Source organism: Macaca mulatta, chromosome 14, assembly GCF_049350105.2.
Source record: "Macaca mulatta isolate MMU2019108-1 chromosome 14, T2T-MMU8v2.0, whole genome shotgun sequence".
NCBI lineage: Eukaryota > Metazoa > Chordata > Mammalia > Primates > Cercopithecidae > Macaca > Macaca mulatta.
Window position 1 is genome coordinate 16,666,853 of NC_133419.1, and position 17,251 is coordinate 16,684,103.

Consider the following 17,251-nt stretch of genomic DNA (forward strand, 5'->3'; position numbering starts at 1 on the left):
GCTTGTTTTCCTTTTTTTTCACTTTGACCTAATTTTATTTTTAATTTCTTAAACTTGTAATATTTTTCAAATCAAAGCAACATAGTAATATTTATTTTTTTAAGGGTTGACTTCTGTCCCTATCTGTACTTGTTCCACTTTCTTTCAATCATTCTTTTTCATTTTAAGTTATCTTCCCACTATTTTTGTCTTTTTTTGTTGTTGTTGTTGAGAGAGAGAGAGGGTCTTGCTATGTCTTCCCCAGGCTGGAGTGCACTGGTGCCATCTTGGATCACCGCAGCCTCCACCTCCTGGGTTCTAGTGATTCTCCTGTCTCAGATTCCTAGGTAGCTGAGATTACAGGTGTGCACCACCACACCCAGCTAATTTTGTATTTTTAGTAGAGACGGGGTTTCACCATGCTGGTCAGGCTAATCTCTAACTCCTGAACTCAAGTGATCCACCCGCCTCGGTCTCCCAAAGAAGAGATTACAGGCATGAGTCTGCAATTTTTAATCAAATATAAGAAGCTACACATATGCATTTTATATTCTTCCTTTTTTCTTGCACAGTGTAATGTGTAGTATTAATTCTTTTCTGCATTTTTGTCTTGTCAATATTATATTCTGATGATTACTCTATATCATACCTACAAATCTTTTCTGATACATGGAAGGGCTGTCTCTATTCATGGATATTTGGGTGCAAATCTGTTGCTAATTTAAATAATAGCCCATTAAATTACCTTGTGCACATGTATTAGCTTGTATTAGTATTTGTGTCAGTATTCCTTTGAATATTTGAATTCCTTTCTTAGAAATATGATTGTTGGGTACCTGAAACTTTGCTAGATATTGCCAAATAATTCTCCACAGGAATTTTTGTTTTGTTTTGTTTTTTGTTTTTATTTGTTTGTTTGTTTTTTGAGATGGAGTCTCACTCTTTTGCCCAGGCTGGAGTGCAGTGGCACGATCTCAGCTCACTGCAACCTCTGTCTCCTGGGTTCACGCCATTCTCCTGCCTCAGCCTCCCAAGTAACTGGGACTACAGATACCTGCCACCATCAGCAGCAGATGAGGGTTCTTATTTACTTTCAGTCTACTCAAAGTTTTGCATTTTGAAATCCTCATAAATGAAAAATAGTATCTCTTGGTATTTTATTTTTAAGTTGAAAGTACTCTTAGCTTGATGCTATTCCTCCTTTCTTGTACCTATAAAATTGATTTTTTAACACACCACTTAGAATGGCGATCATTAAAAAGTCAGGAAACAACAGGTGCTGGAGAGGATGTGGAGAAATAGGAACACTTTTACACTGTTGGTGGGACTGTAAACTAGTTCAACCATTATGGAAGACAGTGTGGTGATTCCACAAGGATCTAGAACTAGAAATACCATTTGACCCAGCCATCCCATTACTGGGTGTATACCCAAAGGATTATAAATCATGCTGCTATAAAGACACATGCACATGTATGTTTATTGTGGTACTATTCACAATAGCAAAGACTTGGAACCAACCCAAATGTCCATCAGTGACAGACTGGATTAAGAAAATGTGGCACATATACACCATGGAATACCATGCAGTCATAAAAAAGGATGAGTTTGTGTCCTTTGTAGGGACATGGATGCAGCTGGAAACCATCATTCTCGGCAAACTATTGCAAGAACAGAAAACCAAACACCGCATGTTCTCACTCATAGGTGGGAATTGAACAATGAGAACACTGGGACACAGGGAGGGGAACATCACACACTGGGGCCTGTTGTGGGGTGTGGGGAGAAGGGAGGGAGAGCATTAGGAGATACACACAATGTAAATGACGAGTTAATGGGTGCAGCACACCAACATGGCACATGTATACGTATGTAACAAATCTGCACGTTGTGCACGTGTACCCTAGAACATAAAGTATAATAAAAATAAATAAATAAATAAAAATGAAAAAATACACCAGTAGGTGGAACTCTGATAACAACTAAATTAAAAAAAAAATTAAAAAATAAAAAAATAAAAGTTGATTTTTTTGACATCAGGATTTCTACAACAAAATTATAACACTTTTCTGGCAGAACGAAAGTTCTAATAATTTTTGGTTAGATCAATCAGTGAGGGGAAAACTCATGGAAATCATTACATTTAACTCTCATTTTAAAGACAAGGAAACTGTCTCTCCGATAAGTCTCAGAGGATTTAGATAATGTAAGTAGGTTTTGGAAGCCAAACTGGGATTTCTTCAGAATATTGGCAGGGAAAATTCTGGAAGTTCTATGCTTTCAAAAATATTAACAAAATGAGTGTTAAACACATTGAAAGAGATTTTGTCAGTTCCTTTATTTATTTATTTATTTATTTATTTATTTATTTATGAGACAAGTCTTGCTCTGTCGCCCAGGCTGGAGTGCAGTGGCGCAATCTCGCTCCCTGCAAGTTCTGCCTCCCAGGTTCACGCCATTCTCCTGCCTCAGCCTCCTCAGCACTGGGACTACAGGCGCCTGCCACCTCGCCCGGCTAATTTTTTTGTATTTTTAGTAGAGACGCGATTTCTCCATGTTAGCCGGGATGGTGTCAATCTCCTGACCTCCTGATCTACCCGCCTTGGCCTCCCAAAGTGCTGGGATTACAGGCTGAGCCACCGCGCACAGCCAAGTTCCTTTTCTTATATCAGTGGGAATTATATCTTCAGGCAAAGGGCTATCATGTAAAATTTCCTTTTTTTGTGGATTATTACTATGGGCTTAATATTCCATATAACACTTTTGAGGACATTTGCTTTGGGACTATGCAACACTGCTGACAGTGACACAGTTGAATCTGGCTGCATTTGAAATGGAGGTGGCTAGAAATTTGATAGTGGTGGTTGTGATTCAAGCATTCTCTGTTAAGGCCAGGGTTCACTCCAGACAGTGAAAATGACTGAACTGATAGAGAGGTGTATTTTTCTATGACATTCCTGTAAACTGCCTCATTTCCAAATGTGTAAACATTGAATTCAAAACGAAAGAGCCAGATCTATTCTCCTGACTCAATGAAGAGTTGACTCCTTACAAACACATTGATATCTTTCAGACACTTGAGTGTAATTTAATGGCTGGTCATAAAGTAATTAACAAAATTCTAGATATTTTAAGAACTTTGACAAAATTGTGACAACGTTTTCTTAAAAGAGTTATTGAGTATTGTTTTAACTTACAATAGGTGAAAAATAAAAACTTAGTTAATCAGCACTTATAAAACAAAGTCCATTTTGTTTCACTAAACTTTATTGAAGGTGAATAGATGGTATTCATTATTTAACAATTTATTTAACAATTTTCTTAAAAACAGATACATCACTTATAAGTATTTCTTATAAATAAAATATTTTTTAAAGTTACAATGAATTTGGAATTGGCCCAACAAAAGAAACCATATTAAAATATATTGTTCAATTAAAACATTAAATTAAAATTAAATGATGAAGCCTTATTTTTAATTTTTAATTTTTTTAAATTACAACAGCTTTAAGAGTAAAAGTGGATTTGGTTTCATCGATGAACTGTGTAGTGATGATGCCTGAAATTTTAGGTCACTCATGTAGTGTATGTTATATTCAATATGTAGTTTTTTTTATCACTCAACCCACCCACCCACCCTTTTCTGAGTCTCTAATGTCCATTTTACACTACTCTGTATGTCTTTGTATACCCATAGCTTAGTTTCCACTTATAAGTGAAAATATGCAGTATTTGGTTTTTCATTTTTAGAGTTCACTTATAATAATGATCTCAAGTTCCATTGCTGAAAAGTATATTATTTTGTTATTTTTCACCACATCTTCTTTAGCCACTCATGGTTGATGGGCACCTAGAATAGTTCCATATCTTTGCAATTGTAAATTGTGCTGCAATAAACATATACATGCAGGTAGCCTTTTGATATAAGGACTTTTCCTTTGGGTAGATACCCAGCAATGAGATTGCTGGATCAAATGGTAGATCTGCTTTTAGTTCTTTGAGAAATCTCCATACTGTTTCTCATAGAGGTTGTGCTAATTTATGTTCCCACCAGCAGTGTATATGCATTCCCTTTTCACCACATCAATGTCATCATCTATTGTTTTTTTAATAGATGGCCATTTTAATAATGGCCAGTCTGGTTGGGGTAAGGTGGTATCTCATTGTGGTTTTAATTTGCATTTCCCTGATGATTAGTGATGTTGAGCATTTTTAAAATACATTTGTTGACCATTTGTTTGTCTTCTTTAGAAAAATGTCTATGTAATTTCTCCACTTTTATTTCTTTGGTTATCTTTTTTTCTTTTTGATTTGAGTTCCTTTTAGATTCTGGGTATTAGTCCTTTGATGGATGCATAGTTCACAAATATTTTCTTCCATTCTATGGGTTGTTTGTTTACTCTAAAGATTATTTCTGTTGCTATGCAGAAGCTTTTTAGTTTAATTAGGTCCCATTTCTTTTTGTTTTGTTTGCATTTGCTTTTGGTGTCTTAGACATAAATTCTTTGCCAAGGCCAATATCCTGGAGAATTTCTCCCAGAATTTCTTATAAAATTTTTATAGTTTTATGTTTTACATTTAACTCTTTAATCCATCTTGAGTTGATTTTTGTATGTGATGAGAAATAGGGATCCAGCTTCATTCTTCTACATGTGGCTACACAATTTTCCCAGCACCATTTATTAACAAGGGTTTATTTTTTTATTTGAGCTTTTATTTTGGCATAATTTTAGAATTACAGAAAAGATACTAACATTTTACAAAGAATTATTGTACACTGTTCACCCAGCTTCTCCAGATGTTAACATTTTACCACATTTTTTTCTGAGCTTTTTGATAAGTTGAAGACATGATGCTTCTTTACCTTTATACACTTAAGTTATATTTACTAAAAGCAAAAATATTCTCTTAAATGACCATGCTACTACTATAAAAATCAGCAAATTAACAATAATAAATATACCTCATCGATAGGATTTTTTTGACACTAAGGTACTTTTGTTTCATTTGTTAAAGTTCAAGTTGCTCTTTTAGTATTTTTTAATTAGGCTTTGCACCAGTCTTTTTAAATTAGGTGTTAATACCAGTGTCCCTGCCACGTCATCAGAACCAATAACTCTTTTTGGGTTCAACTAATAGGTCGTGTGTGTATGTGTGTGTGTGTGTGTGTATGTGTATTTTATAGACAATGTTAATGACTCAAAGCTGCTTTAGTAATATAAAGTGGCATAAGTTTTACCAATTCAAGGTTTATAAATTAAAAGTGTTCAAGTCAGTCTTCACTGGAAAAAAAGATTGATTTTTAAATATTCCATGAAACAAAATTTAGCCTACTATTTGCAACTGAATAAATGTCATTTTCACTTCTCACAATATCAAGACAGATTTCTTTCATGATTTAAAAATAACATTTCTCCACTTTGAATTGTGAAGAAGTAACCAAGAATAGGAGATAATATTTGCAATCTACACATTTAACAAGAGATCAATAAACAGAATATATAACGAGCATGAACAACTCAATAGGAAAAAATAAAATCCACAAATCCAATTGAAACATTGGCAAAAGACCTGACTAGACATATCTCAAAAGAAGACATACAAATGACTAAGAGGTATATGAAAAATGGTTTAATATCACTAGTAATCAAAGAAATGCAAATCAAAACCACAACAAGATATCACCTCATCCCAGTTAAAAATGGTTTTTATCCAAACAACAGGCAATAATGGGTGCTGGCCAGGAGATGATGAAAGGAGAACCTTCAAACACCGTTGGTGCGAATGTAAATTAAATTAATGCAGTCACTGTAAAGAAGAATCTCATGGTTCCTCAAGAAACTAAAAGTAGAACTACTATATAATCCAGCAGTCTCACTGCTGGATATATATCCAAAAGAAAGGAAATCAGTATATTGAAGAGATGTCTACACTTCCATGTTATTGCAGCACTATTCACAACAGCCATGATGTTGAATCAACCTAAGCTTCCATCAGTGGATGAATGCATAGTGAAAATGTGGTACATATACACAACGGATTATTATTCATCCATACAATTAATGAAATCTTGTCATTTGCAACAACATGAATGATATTATAAGTGAAATAAATCAGACATAGAAAGACGAATATCACGTGTTTTTATATATATATATAAACTCCTGGAGATAGAGTAGAATGATGGTTACCAGAGCAGAGACTGGGAAGTGTATTGGGGATGGACGGGGAGGGGAGTTAACTTTTGTCTGTGCTCTGTACATAACTAATTATATATCTTGATGATGACTTTTTATGCACTCTTCATTTAAGAAGTGGAAAATTGGTATAAAATATTATGCAAGCAAATTAATAATTTTAAGATATTTTCCATTTGAAAAATAAGGGGTGTAAATTCTTATAGTTACTTTTATACCTAACATTCTAAGAGAAATTCTCTAGAAAATTGTATTACACAGCAAAAATATATGCATAGATCACATATTAAGAAACAGGAATCTTGATAACTTATACTGGGAAAAAAAAATCATACCATGAAAGAAGTCCGTTTTTCCTTTCCTCAAGTTACTTTCTTAATTTTATAAACACAAAAGTCTGGGTTTTATTGATAATGACTTTCTTCAGAGCTTCTTTCACCTCCTTATTCCGGAGGCTATAGATTAAGGGATTCAACATGGGAATGACCACTGTGTAGAAGACAGAGGCCATCTTGTCTGTGTCCAGGGCATGGTTAGAGTTAGGCTGTAAGTACATAAAAATAAGGGTCCCATAGAATATGGTGACTGCCAGCATGTGGGAGCCACACGTCGAGAAAGACTTCTGTCTTCCCTCAGCTGAATGCATCCTCAGGATGGCAGAAATGATGAACATGTAGGAGACAAAGACAATCAGAAGGGAGGAAATGAACATGATACCAGCACAGGCAAAGATCCATAGCTGTTTGGAGCTAGTGTCTGAGCAAGTTAGCCTTAGGAGGGGCATGTCATCACAATAGAAATGGTTGACAATATTGGAGTGGCAATAGGAGAGATGGAAGGTTAGGATGGTGTGAAACAGTGCAACCAAGATGCTATAGCTATAGGGAGCAGCCACAAGCTGAATGCAGATTCTTGGGGACATCACCACCATATACATCAGAGGGTTACAAATGGCCACATATCGGTCATAGGCCATGGAAGCCAGTAGCAAGCACTCAGCTGTCATGAAGGCCAGGAAACAGCCTAACTGAGCAGCACATGCATTGAATGAAATAATATTTTGTTTGTACAAGAAATTCCCAAGCATTTTGGGTGTAATGACAGAAGAGTAACAGAAGTCAACAAAGGCTAGGTTGCTAAGAAAGAAGTACATTGGTGTGTTGAGTTTTTCATCTGTTCTAATGAGTAGGATCAAACCCAGATTGCCTACTACTGTGAAAAGGTAGATGGATAAGAATAGCACAAAGAGGGGCGTCTTCAACTCCTGACGATCTGTGAGGCCCACAAGAATAAACTCTCTCACCTGGGTGCAATTGATCTGAGTCATACCCCTTCAGGTTGTCTGGATAAAAAGAGGAGAGTTTAATCAAGCTTAATATTTGTGTAATTTTTTTAATACCTTAATATCCTTAAAATCAATTTTATAGTTAACATGTAAGTGCTAATTTAGTATTAAAATGATTAGCTCACTTGGGGTCTGGGGATGGGATGGGATGAAAGGCAAAAGAAGATATTTTGTGGGAACACATATTTCTCTCTGCATAAATTTATTATATTTATAAAGGTACTTTACATACTATGTCCATGTGTACATATTATTTAGCTCCCACTTATAAGTGAGAACATGTGGTATTTTACTTTCTAAGTTACTTCACTTAAGATAATGGCCTCCATTTCCATCCATGTTGCTTTCTTTCTTTTTGTGGCTGAATAGTATTCAATTACCCTTAAAAAGTGAATGTAAATTTGCCATTATGGCTATGAGGAAGTAAATATAGTGAATTTTGACAAACTTAGCATTTTTGTGATAAAGAGTTGCATCATTTTGATGGCAAGTAACTATTGAAAAATGGCATTTTGTAGGTATTTAAGTAAAGCAGGATGTAGTGGAAAGAATTCTAGATAAAATTGGGAGACCTGGAATTTATTTGTCATTCTCTAGCTACATAAACTTTGGCACATCAAAAATTCAGTTTGTTCTTTAAGTTTCCTAATCTATAAAAGGTGTTATTTTCTGTCTAAAATAATCGTTGTTACTATCAAAAGAAAGTTATCTCCTGCACATAACAGGTATAAATATATTTTAAATTACAAAATAATGTTAAACCACAAAACTTGTTTCCCTGATGTATTAAAAGTTATATGTATGTAGAAGTCAGCAGAATCAGTTTACCATTCAGCTGTCAATGAATTATAAAAGTGATTATGCTGACTCCTACATACGTAGTATGTATGGGTGGTCAAGGTCCTCCCTCTAGGACTTGAACATAGGAAGTCTGAGGAAATAAAAACAAAAAAGTAAGCACACATGGAAAATCCTTAAGTAATGGAAGTAGATAGGTATAGGCAAACTTTTACACGTAATGTGCCTTTTAAGTTGAATACAGAGAAAAGTGTCTTAACATTTTAGCTGAAATATAACCTCAGCAAATAATAAATTAACAAAAGAAACATGATTGATATATTTTTATTATTTCAGGAAACAGCAGGGGAATATATCGGGAAAAGTTAGATGTTCTTTATAAATCATGGACACGAAAATTAAAAATAAAAATTTTTGAGTATGTGTGCATGCATGTTTCTACCGCTTTCTATGAAGAAGATAACCACAGATAATATTTATCATTGCTGCTGCTGCTGCTTATTGTTACATGAAATATGTGTATCATCAAAGTTTTTAAAGACTTTTTGATGTTCATACAAATACATAAATTTTGTTTTGAGATGATTAAGCAACTATTTGATAGGAAATTTAGTTTTCATGTCTGGAGATTCTAGGTAAGGCTGCACTGTTTGACAACTATAAGAAATTTATTATCTCACCTTGAAGTACCCCTTTATCTTATCTCAAAGGTAAAATGTGCAATATAATTGAAAAAAAATTATACATGACCTTTTACAATATAGTCCATGATGTTTTCCATCAAAATTCCAGCCACATCTCTTTCCTTCTTCCTCAAACAACACCGTAATCAAATAGAAAACTTATTTTGCAGTCCTCAAATGCAACATGCCCTTACATGTTACCCAGCCTTTATATGTGCTTTTGCTTACACTTATCTCTACCAGGTGAATGGTGAATGGAGAGCTGCAGTGAAAACGATTTATTCTTCAAAGCTTCCCTGATTTCTAGTTCCCATGCTGTGTTACCATCTTTCATCTTTGTGTTCTAGAAACATTGTATACATAATTCATTTACCTATATCACATATATGACAACCACCTTTTTCATATATTTTCTTTTGATAGACTGCTGACTCCATGGGCGGAAGCCATGAAATTTTAATTAATGTCTTAAGGTAACCCCTTCTAGATGCTTGGTAATGGGAAATTAATAATTAAAAATTTTCAATAACTTTTCAATATTTGTTTCACTGGTTCAGAATTAATGTTCTTTACTTATAACAAACACATTAAATGACATATTGATGACTTGGTTTTGATGTGCTCACTTCTTATTTAGTCAAAAATAGGAAGGACAGTTTTAACGTAAATTGCAATCTAGTCAATTAAGTGTCCAACTTTTCCAAGCAGACTAATAAATTTTATCTTGGCATTCCCAAACTTTTTTTTCATCTCATACCAATAAGAAATATATCTTATATAACACATACATATGTAACAGAAATAAAAGTATGGAAAACACTAGCCTTATATCAGAAAATGCCATCTAAAATGTTATATTCTAAAGTTCATTATATTCTATGCCACTTTATTTTTAAAATGCTTATCTTGACTTTAATTTTGAAACATTATTATTTGAACTTACTTGGGTAAAGGGTGTTCCTATTTCTTCTCCAAGTGGGTTTGGGCAGCAACAGAATATAGGGTTTTGACAGTAACTCTGTCCCATAGGATCTTATTTAGGAGAATGATGCAAGTAAAATGATCAGAAAAAATAGTTAATGACCCAAGGGATTCCAAAGCAGGCTACAGGTAAATTAACATTGTTCTCAGGCTTTGAGGAGCCAAAGATCTATAGCTCTGTCTTAGCATGACATTATTGCTCTAATGTTCTTATTTTTGGAGCGCTATTTATTTATCAATAATTTTATTATTAATAGTGCTATTTATTCATATTTAACTTGTTCATATTGTTGTTCTTGTTGCTTATTTATTTATATTCTTTCCGTTTTGTTGTTTCTTAGTGATAACATTTAGATTTATTTTTAAAAGAAATATAAAATTTTCCTTGCAAAAATTTTTACAACACATCTTCCAAAGAACTAATTTGCAACTCCCAATAATCTATTCTAGAATAATTTAAGACATGATACTCTTTATTTGGCTTACTCTTTGAAGTGCTCATGAAATATTTGTGTCTTTTTTAAGGATGTTGCTAACTGTTATCACCTAATTTCTATAGTTCCCTGGTCTATAGAGTAGCCTTTCAGATTTTTTTTTAGCCAATCTGTGGCCATAGCAAGAGAAGAACATTATTATAATACTTATTACAGAACAATGCATCTGTTAGGAACTGAATTGTATCTCTCACAATTCATATATTGAAGCGTTAACTCCCAGTGTGATGATATTTGGAGACAACAACTTTGGGAGAAAATTAAGATTAGATAAGGTTATAAGGGAGGGGGTTAGTGCCCTTATAAGAGACACAAAAGTGTATGCTCGCTCACTCACTCTCCCTCTTTCTTTCTTTCTTTTTTTTTTCTCTCTCTCCTCTATGCTCACAAACAGGAGGTCATGTGAGCACACAGCAAGGTGGTGGCTGCCTACAAGCCAGGAAAAGAGACCTAACTAGAAACTGAATGAGAAAGAATCTTGATCTGGGACTTCTTGTCTCCAGAACGGTCAGAAAATAAATTTCTGTCATTTAGACCACACCGTCTAAGTTGTGGGGTTTTTTTTTGTTGTTGTTTGTTTGTTTTTTACTGTAGCCTCAGTTGAATAAGAGAGCATCTCTGAAAAAGCAAAATAATCCTCTACAATGAGAAAGGCTTTGTTGGGGGAGGGTGGTAGAGAAGAGGATGAGTGGAAAGCAATTACAAAACTACTTTTTTTCCCTCCAAATATAGTGTATTTTCTGCTATCTGAGGATGAAGATAGACAAGATTCCCCAAATACGTCTTTTATAGATTTCAAATAGGAAGTGAAAATCACAATTGAGTTTACACATAGTCAGCTGAAAATACATAAATGAGAAGGCCAATAAGACATTTGATACAAACACTGGGATCCAGTCATTAGCTGATCCCTTAGCTAGCTGAGCAGAAAATCCCAGTGACCACACACTACAGGAAATACAGATTTTACAGAATTAGTCCAAAAAGTTGCTAAGAAAACAAATGGCCACAATAAAAATTATAACTATAAAAAGTGCTGGGCAAAACCAACAAACCCAGAGTGTGTGTATGTGCGTGAGAGTGTATGTGTTTGTGTGTGTATGTGTGTAAGGTCTGATTGCTATAGTTGATACTGATGTAAAATGTCCAGGTTTGACAAAAATTAGGAACAAAGAATTAGGAAATTAAGTTCCGTTGATGAGAAAAAAAAAGCAATCAATAGAAACTTTTCACTGAGCATCCTTGCTGTAGGTCTTTCTATACAAAAACTTTAAAATCTCTGTTATAAACATATTAAAGAAAACAAGAGAGTCCACACACAAGAATTTAAAGGATGAAAACAATATCTTACCAAATGGGAAAAAATTTAAATACATACTTTTTAAAGAACCAGATGGAATATTTGGAGATAAAAATACAATAACTGAAATGAAAAATGTACTAGTTAGCCCAAACAGAATAGTGAGAAAGCTGAAGACAGAATTAGTAAAATTGAAAATAGGTAAATAAAACTTGTCTGTTCTAGAAAACAGAGAAGAATATTACAGAAAAATGATTAAAGTCCTGGTGACTTCTGGGGCACCAGAAAGTGGTACCAATAAAGTGTGCCATATCAAGTGTACCAGTAAAAAAAAGGTGGGAGTCCCAAAAGGAAGGAAGGGAGAGAAAGGGGAAAATACTTGAAGAATAAATTACTGAAAACTTCTCCAATTGAAAAAAAAAAAAAAAAAAAAACAATTAGCATGTGGATCTAAGGGACTCAACCAAACTTGAGTTAGATTAACACCAAGAAACCTTTAGGCTAATCAAAGTCAAAGTGTTGAGAGTCAAAGACAGCAAAAAGTCTTGAAAGTTGTTGGTTGATTCTATAGAAAATCACAAGTTTAACAGATGACTTCTTACAAGGAAAACATGGAATGTAATGGGATGACATGTCCAAACTGCTATAAGAAAACAATTGTCTACAGGGACTACTATATCCAGGCAAATTATATTTCAGAAATAAAGATGACTTAAAGACTGGCCTGGGTACATGAGATTAAGATAATTCATTGCTAGCAAATCTGCCTTATAATAAGTACAAAAGAATGTCTTTCAGAGGATAAGAAATTATTTTCTATGAGAATTTCAGTCACAGAAATACATGAATCCCACTGGAAATGGCAGATATGTCCATTGTTTTTTATATTTATTGACATATCGAGTCATATTATTGATACAGTCATATGTCTGTGTATATATAGTCCACATAAGTATTCTCTTCTTAATTTATATAAATGATATATAATTGTATATTTCTTCTGTCCTCTTAATGGCATAAAATTGCATACATATTCAATTGTAATAATACTGTCTTGAGGTTTATAAGTAGACACTGCAGATGTGTGTGTGTATATATGTATTTACATAGTGCTATGCTAATGTTAATCTGAAGTAGATTGTGGTAAGTTAAAATCAATATTGAAATCCTTAGAGCAACCATTACTAATGCATGTCTGTGTGTGTGTTTGTGTTTGTACATATTTAACACATCAGAAATTAAATTTCTAACTTAAAATTTTTTAACACAAGGCATTAGAGCTCAAACAAGGCAATAAAAAAAAAACATGAACTATTTAGAATATGAACAACATGAGAGATATAAATTCAGCCATATCAGTAATCGTGTTAAAAATGAATGGACTTAATACTCTAATTAAAAGGGAGAGCTATTCAGAGTTCATTACAAAGACAAAATCTGATTATCAGCTGTTTACAAGTGACAAAATGTACACTTAAAATCACAAATATAATGAAAGTAAAATGATGGAATACTATTCCATGCTTAGAATAACCGCAAGAGAGCTGAAGTAATACTAAAATGTCAGAAAAATATAGACTTTTAGTCATTAAATGCTATCATAGAAAAGGAAGAGCATTTAATCATGCTAATAAGGAAAAAAATCAGTAAATTAAGTAACTAGAAATTCATGCAGAAATGACAAAAGAACCCTGAAATGTCTAAAATTAAAACTGACAGAAAATAAATGTAAATACATAATTTAACTTGGGATTTTGATATCAGTCTTAATAACTGATAGAGCAAATAAAGAGAAAACCATAAAGCTACAAAAGGCTTGAGCAACACTATCAACCAGCTTGATGTGAATGAATCTATAGAATGACTCTTGATTTAACACCGGCTCTCTCATTAGCACTACTATCATTTGGGGATGTATAATTTTTTGAGTGAGGGGCCATGTTGTGAATTGTAAAATATTTTGCAGCACACCTGGCCTCAACCCTCTAGATAGCAACAGCATTCCTTCACAGTATCCTGTCATTGTGAAAATCAATAATAAGCCTAGGCATTGCCAAATGTCCCCCTGGAAGAAACATTACCTCTATGTAGAGCCACTGTTGCAGGTAATTTAATTAAATATTATTAAATTTAATTTTAAATATACTATAAAATACGCAATGTATTGTTAAAGAACTCTTATAACCTTGAACGGGGCATTCAGAGTGCTTTCATTTTTTCTATTCTTGGCAGCACCTAATTGTATAACTATTAGATGAGATAATACATTTTAAAAATACATTTTTCCTGTGAGAAATGATGTAAATTCTTATGGTACTTTCTACATATAATATATGATTTTAAGTCAAAATAACTTACAAAAATGCAAAGAATAATTTTTTTTCAGTAAACAGATCTTTATTGCTTACCAATTATGAGCAAGGTACTCCAATAGTTACATTAATATGGGGGAAAATCTAGTTATGAAGGAATGCCCATTTTTGTCTATTGAACTCATTTTCTCAGTTTCAGAAACATAAAAGCTTGGTTTCTATTGATGATGACTTTCTTCAGGGCATCTTTTACATCTTTGTTCCTGAGACTGTAAATCAAAGGGTTCAACATGGGAATAATCACCGTGTAGAAGACAGAGGCCATCTTGTCTGCGTCAAGAGAATGGCTTGAGCTTGGTTGTAAGTACCTAAAGATCAGGGTGCCATAGAATATGGTGACCGCCAGCATGTGAGAGCTACAAGTGGAGAAGGCTTTACGTCTTCCTTCAGCTGAGCTCATCCTCAGGATGGCAAAAATAATGAACATGTAGGAGACAAAGACAATCAGAACAGAGCAGATGAAAGTGATACCAGCACAGGCCAAAATCCATAGCTGTTTGAAGCGAGTGTCTGAGCGAGTTAGTCTGAGGAGAGGCAAGTCATCACAATAGAAATGGTTGATAATGTTGGAGTGACAATAGGAGAGGTGGAAGGTGAGGATGGTGTGAAATAGTGCCATCAGGAAGCTATAGCTATAAGGAACTGCTACAAGTTGAATGCAGATTCCTGGAGACATTACAATCATATACAATAGAGGGTTACAAATGGCCACATATCGGTCATAGGCCATGGAAGCCAGTAGCAAGCACTCCGATATCATGAAGGTGAGAAAGCAACCCAGCTGAGTAGCACATGCATTGAAGGATAAAACGTTTTGTTTGTACAAGAAATTACCAAGCATTTTGGGTGTAATGACAGAAGAGTAACAGAAATCAACAAAGGCTAGGTTGCTAAGAAAGAAGTACATTGGTGTGTTGAGCCTTGTATCTGCTTTAATGAGTAGGATCAAACCCAAGTTGCCTACCACTGTGAAGAGGTAGATGGATAAGAATAGCACAAAGAGGGGCATCTTCAACTCCTGATGATCTGTGAGGCCCACAAGAATAAACTCTGTCACTTGGGTGCAATTGATGTGAGCCATCTAAATGCGGAAGTAGAGAAGAGAGTTAAGTCTGAGTCATATTTTAATAGTGTAAATCCTATATGTGGTGTTTTCATATTTATTATATTGTAAAGAGTTTAATTAATTGGATTTATTTATTTAACTAATAGAGTGATTGTTAGCATACTGGAATCCTGTAAATGTGATGGAGAGCAAAAAGAATATAACACCATATAAACATCTTTATATCTATAGCATGAACTTGCATGAATGTAGGGAATGAATCCTCACATAATCTTATCCTGTAAATTAGAGGAAAATTGATATTTGCTTTCCAAGAGATTTGGAAATTTATGTTTCTTTACAATTCAATTTGTGTCTCTGTTTTTTACCTTTTGTTAAAAAAAGACTTAATTACATTTTATCCATTAATTTTTTTTTACTCTAAAGTGTATCATTATCTTTTCCTTATTCATTTTGACTAATTTTTATAATTGAATTATTGAATACCCAAATAGTATCAAATATCGTATGTCTCTCAACTCCCTTTTCTTCTCTCTCTCCCACCGTTATATCTAGTAATTGAAAATAGAGCTTTCTTTAAAAACTTATAAATTTCACACTCTGAAAATTACTATGCAAATACATTTATAAATAAGATAAAAGCCTGTGTTTCTTCACTGTCTTCGGATTTTACTAATATCTCTTGTGTATTTACTTCTGCTCAATTTATCAAAGAATCCATTTCAGTTATTTGTGGTTTGTATTAATAAACATATTTATTGAGCAACGTTATGTGGTAAGTAGTAACTTTCAAAAAATAATTATTTACCTTAATTTCATTCTAAGTAAATTATATTTATTATATTTATAAGATATATTAGATATATAATATGTAAGTATATACTATATATCCTAAAACCCTAATACAGGTGTAACTTTAATGTCTAATTATAGCAACATGGAAATTGATGGATAAGGACCTAGGAACCCATAAATTCCAAATCTCTAATTGCATGTTAAAAACTGAAAGTCAATTTTGAGTTAAAATAGGAAAAAGAAAAGAGAAAAGAGAGGTAAATAAAAGGAGAATTTCTGGTTTTTGCACTGCTCAGACCAAACCCTTCTCAGGAAGACTAACTTTGAGACTCAAACTTTTATATGACAAACCATAGAAATAAATAGTCGTTGTAAGATGGCATGGAACTAATAAATATAATGAAAATAGTACTTTTGTTTCCCTGGCATCCACTTGTATTACATATTCTTTCGTTTTCTAGCGTAATCTGTTTCATTCTATTTAATCCAAACAACGCTTCTTGGGTTCCTAAAAAGTGGGTTTATGATCTACTAGTAGTTACAAGCACAGTTTCAAAACCTGCACACTAGTCCCCACATACTGTACCATTTTCACTAACATGAGTAGATAAGCAACTTACCTTTAACAGTTCCTAGCTATACCACCCACTGTGATCTGTAACCAAGACTGTGAACATTCTATCCTTAACACTTCCCTTGATTTTGTCTAACTGCTACTCTCGTAGAAGGTTATTTCAAACATTCATTTCTTTATTCAATAATATATAGTGGGAACTATTAATTTTTAGAGTGTGCACAGAGTCTGAAGATAGAGCAGTGAAAGAATAGACAGTAGTCCGGGCTGGAAAGAAAGCAAGCTTTATCCAACTTTCCCCTATTTTTCTGTCCGTCGTTTTTCTCCACCTATAAAACACAAAACTCTGAAATGTGTGCATACAAACTATTTTACTTTGAATCCAAAGGAGAGCATACATTATATGTGAAAGGGCACGTGACTTTTTATAGTATCATCTCTGAATATTTTTATTATCCCCGTTCCACTCAACTCTCCAATCACCAGGAGTATTCATTGTTTCAATTAATGATTGATCTCAATTTGCCAATAACAATATGCCTTTCCATACTTCTCTATTTTTAATCTTGCCATTCCGACTTTCTTTTTTTTTTTTTTTTTGAGACGGAGTCTCGCTCTGTCGCCCAGGCTGGAGTGCAGTGGCCGGATCTCAGCTCACTGCAAGCTC

The 17,251-nt window shown here is 33.8% G+C and overlaps 2 protein-coding genes across 2 annotated transcripts; both read right to left on the reverse strand.

Annotated features, from left to right (window-relative positions):
- Positions 1-6,543: 6,543 nt before the first annotated feature.
- Positions 6,544-7,503, reverse strand: LOC706227 (olfactory receptor 8U9). The gene has a single exon (XM_001094582.5). The coding sequence runs from the start codon at positions 7,501-7,503 to the stop codon at positions 6,544-6,546; it is 960 nt and encodes a 319-aa protein (XP_001094582.4).
- A 6,767-nt stretch (positions 7,504-14,270) lies between these two features.
- On the reverse strand, positions 14,271-15,230 carry LOC100427103 (olfactory receptor 8U8). Its single transcript, XM_028832901.2, has one exon. It carries the CDS (start codon positions 15,228-15,230, stop codon positions 14,271-14,273), a length of 960 nt encoding a protein of 319 aa, XP_028688734.2.
- Between the last annotated feature and the right edge of the window lie 2,021 nt (positions 15,231-17,251).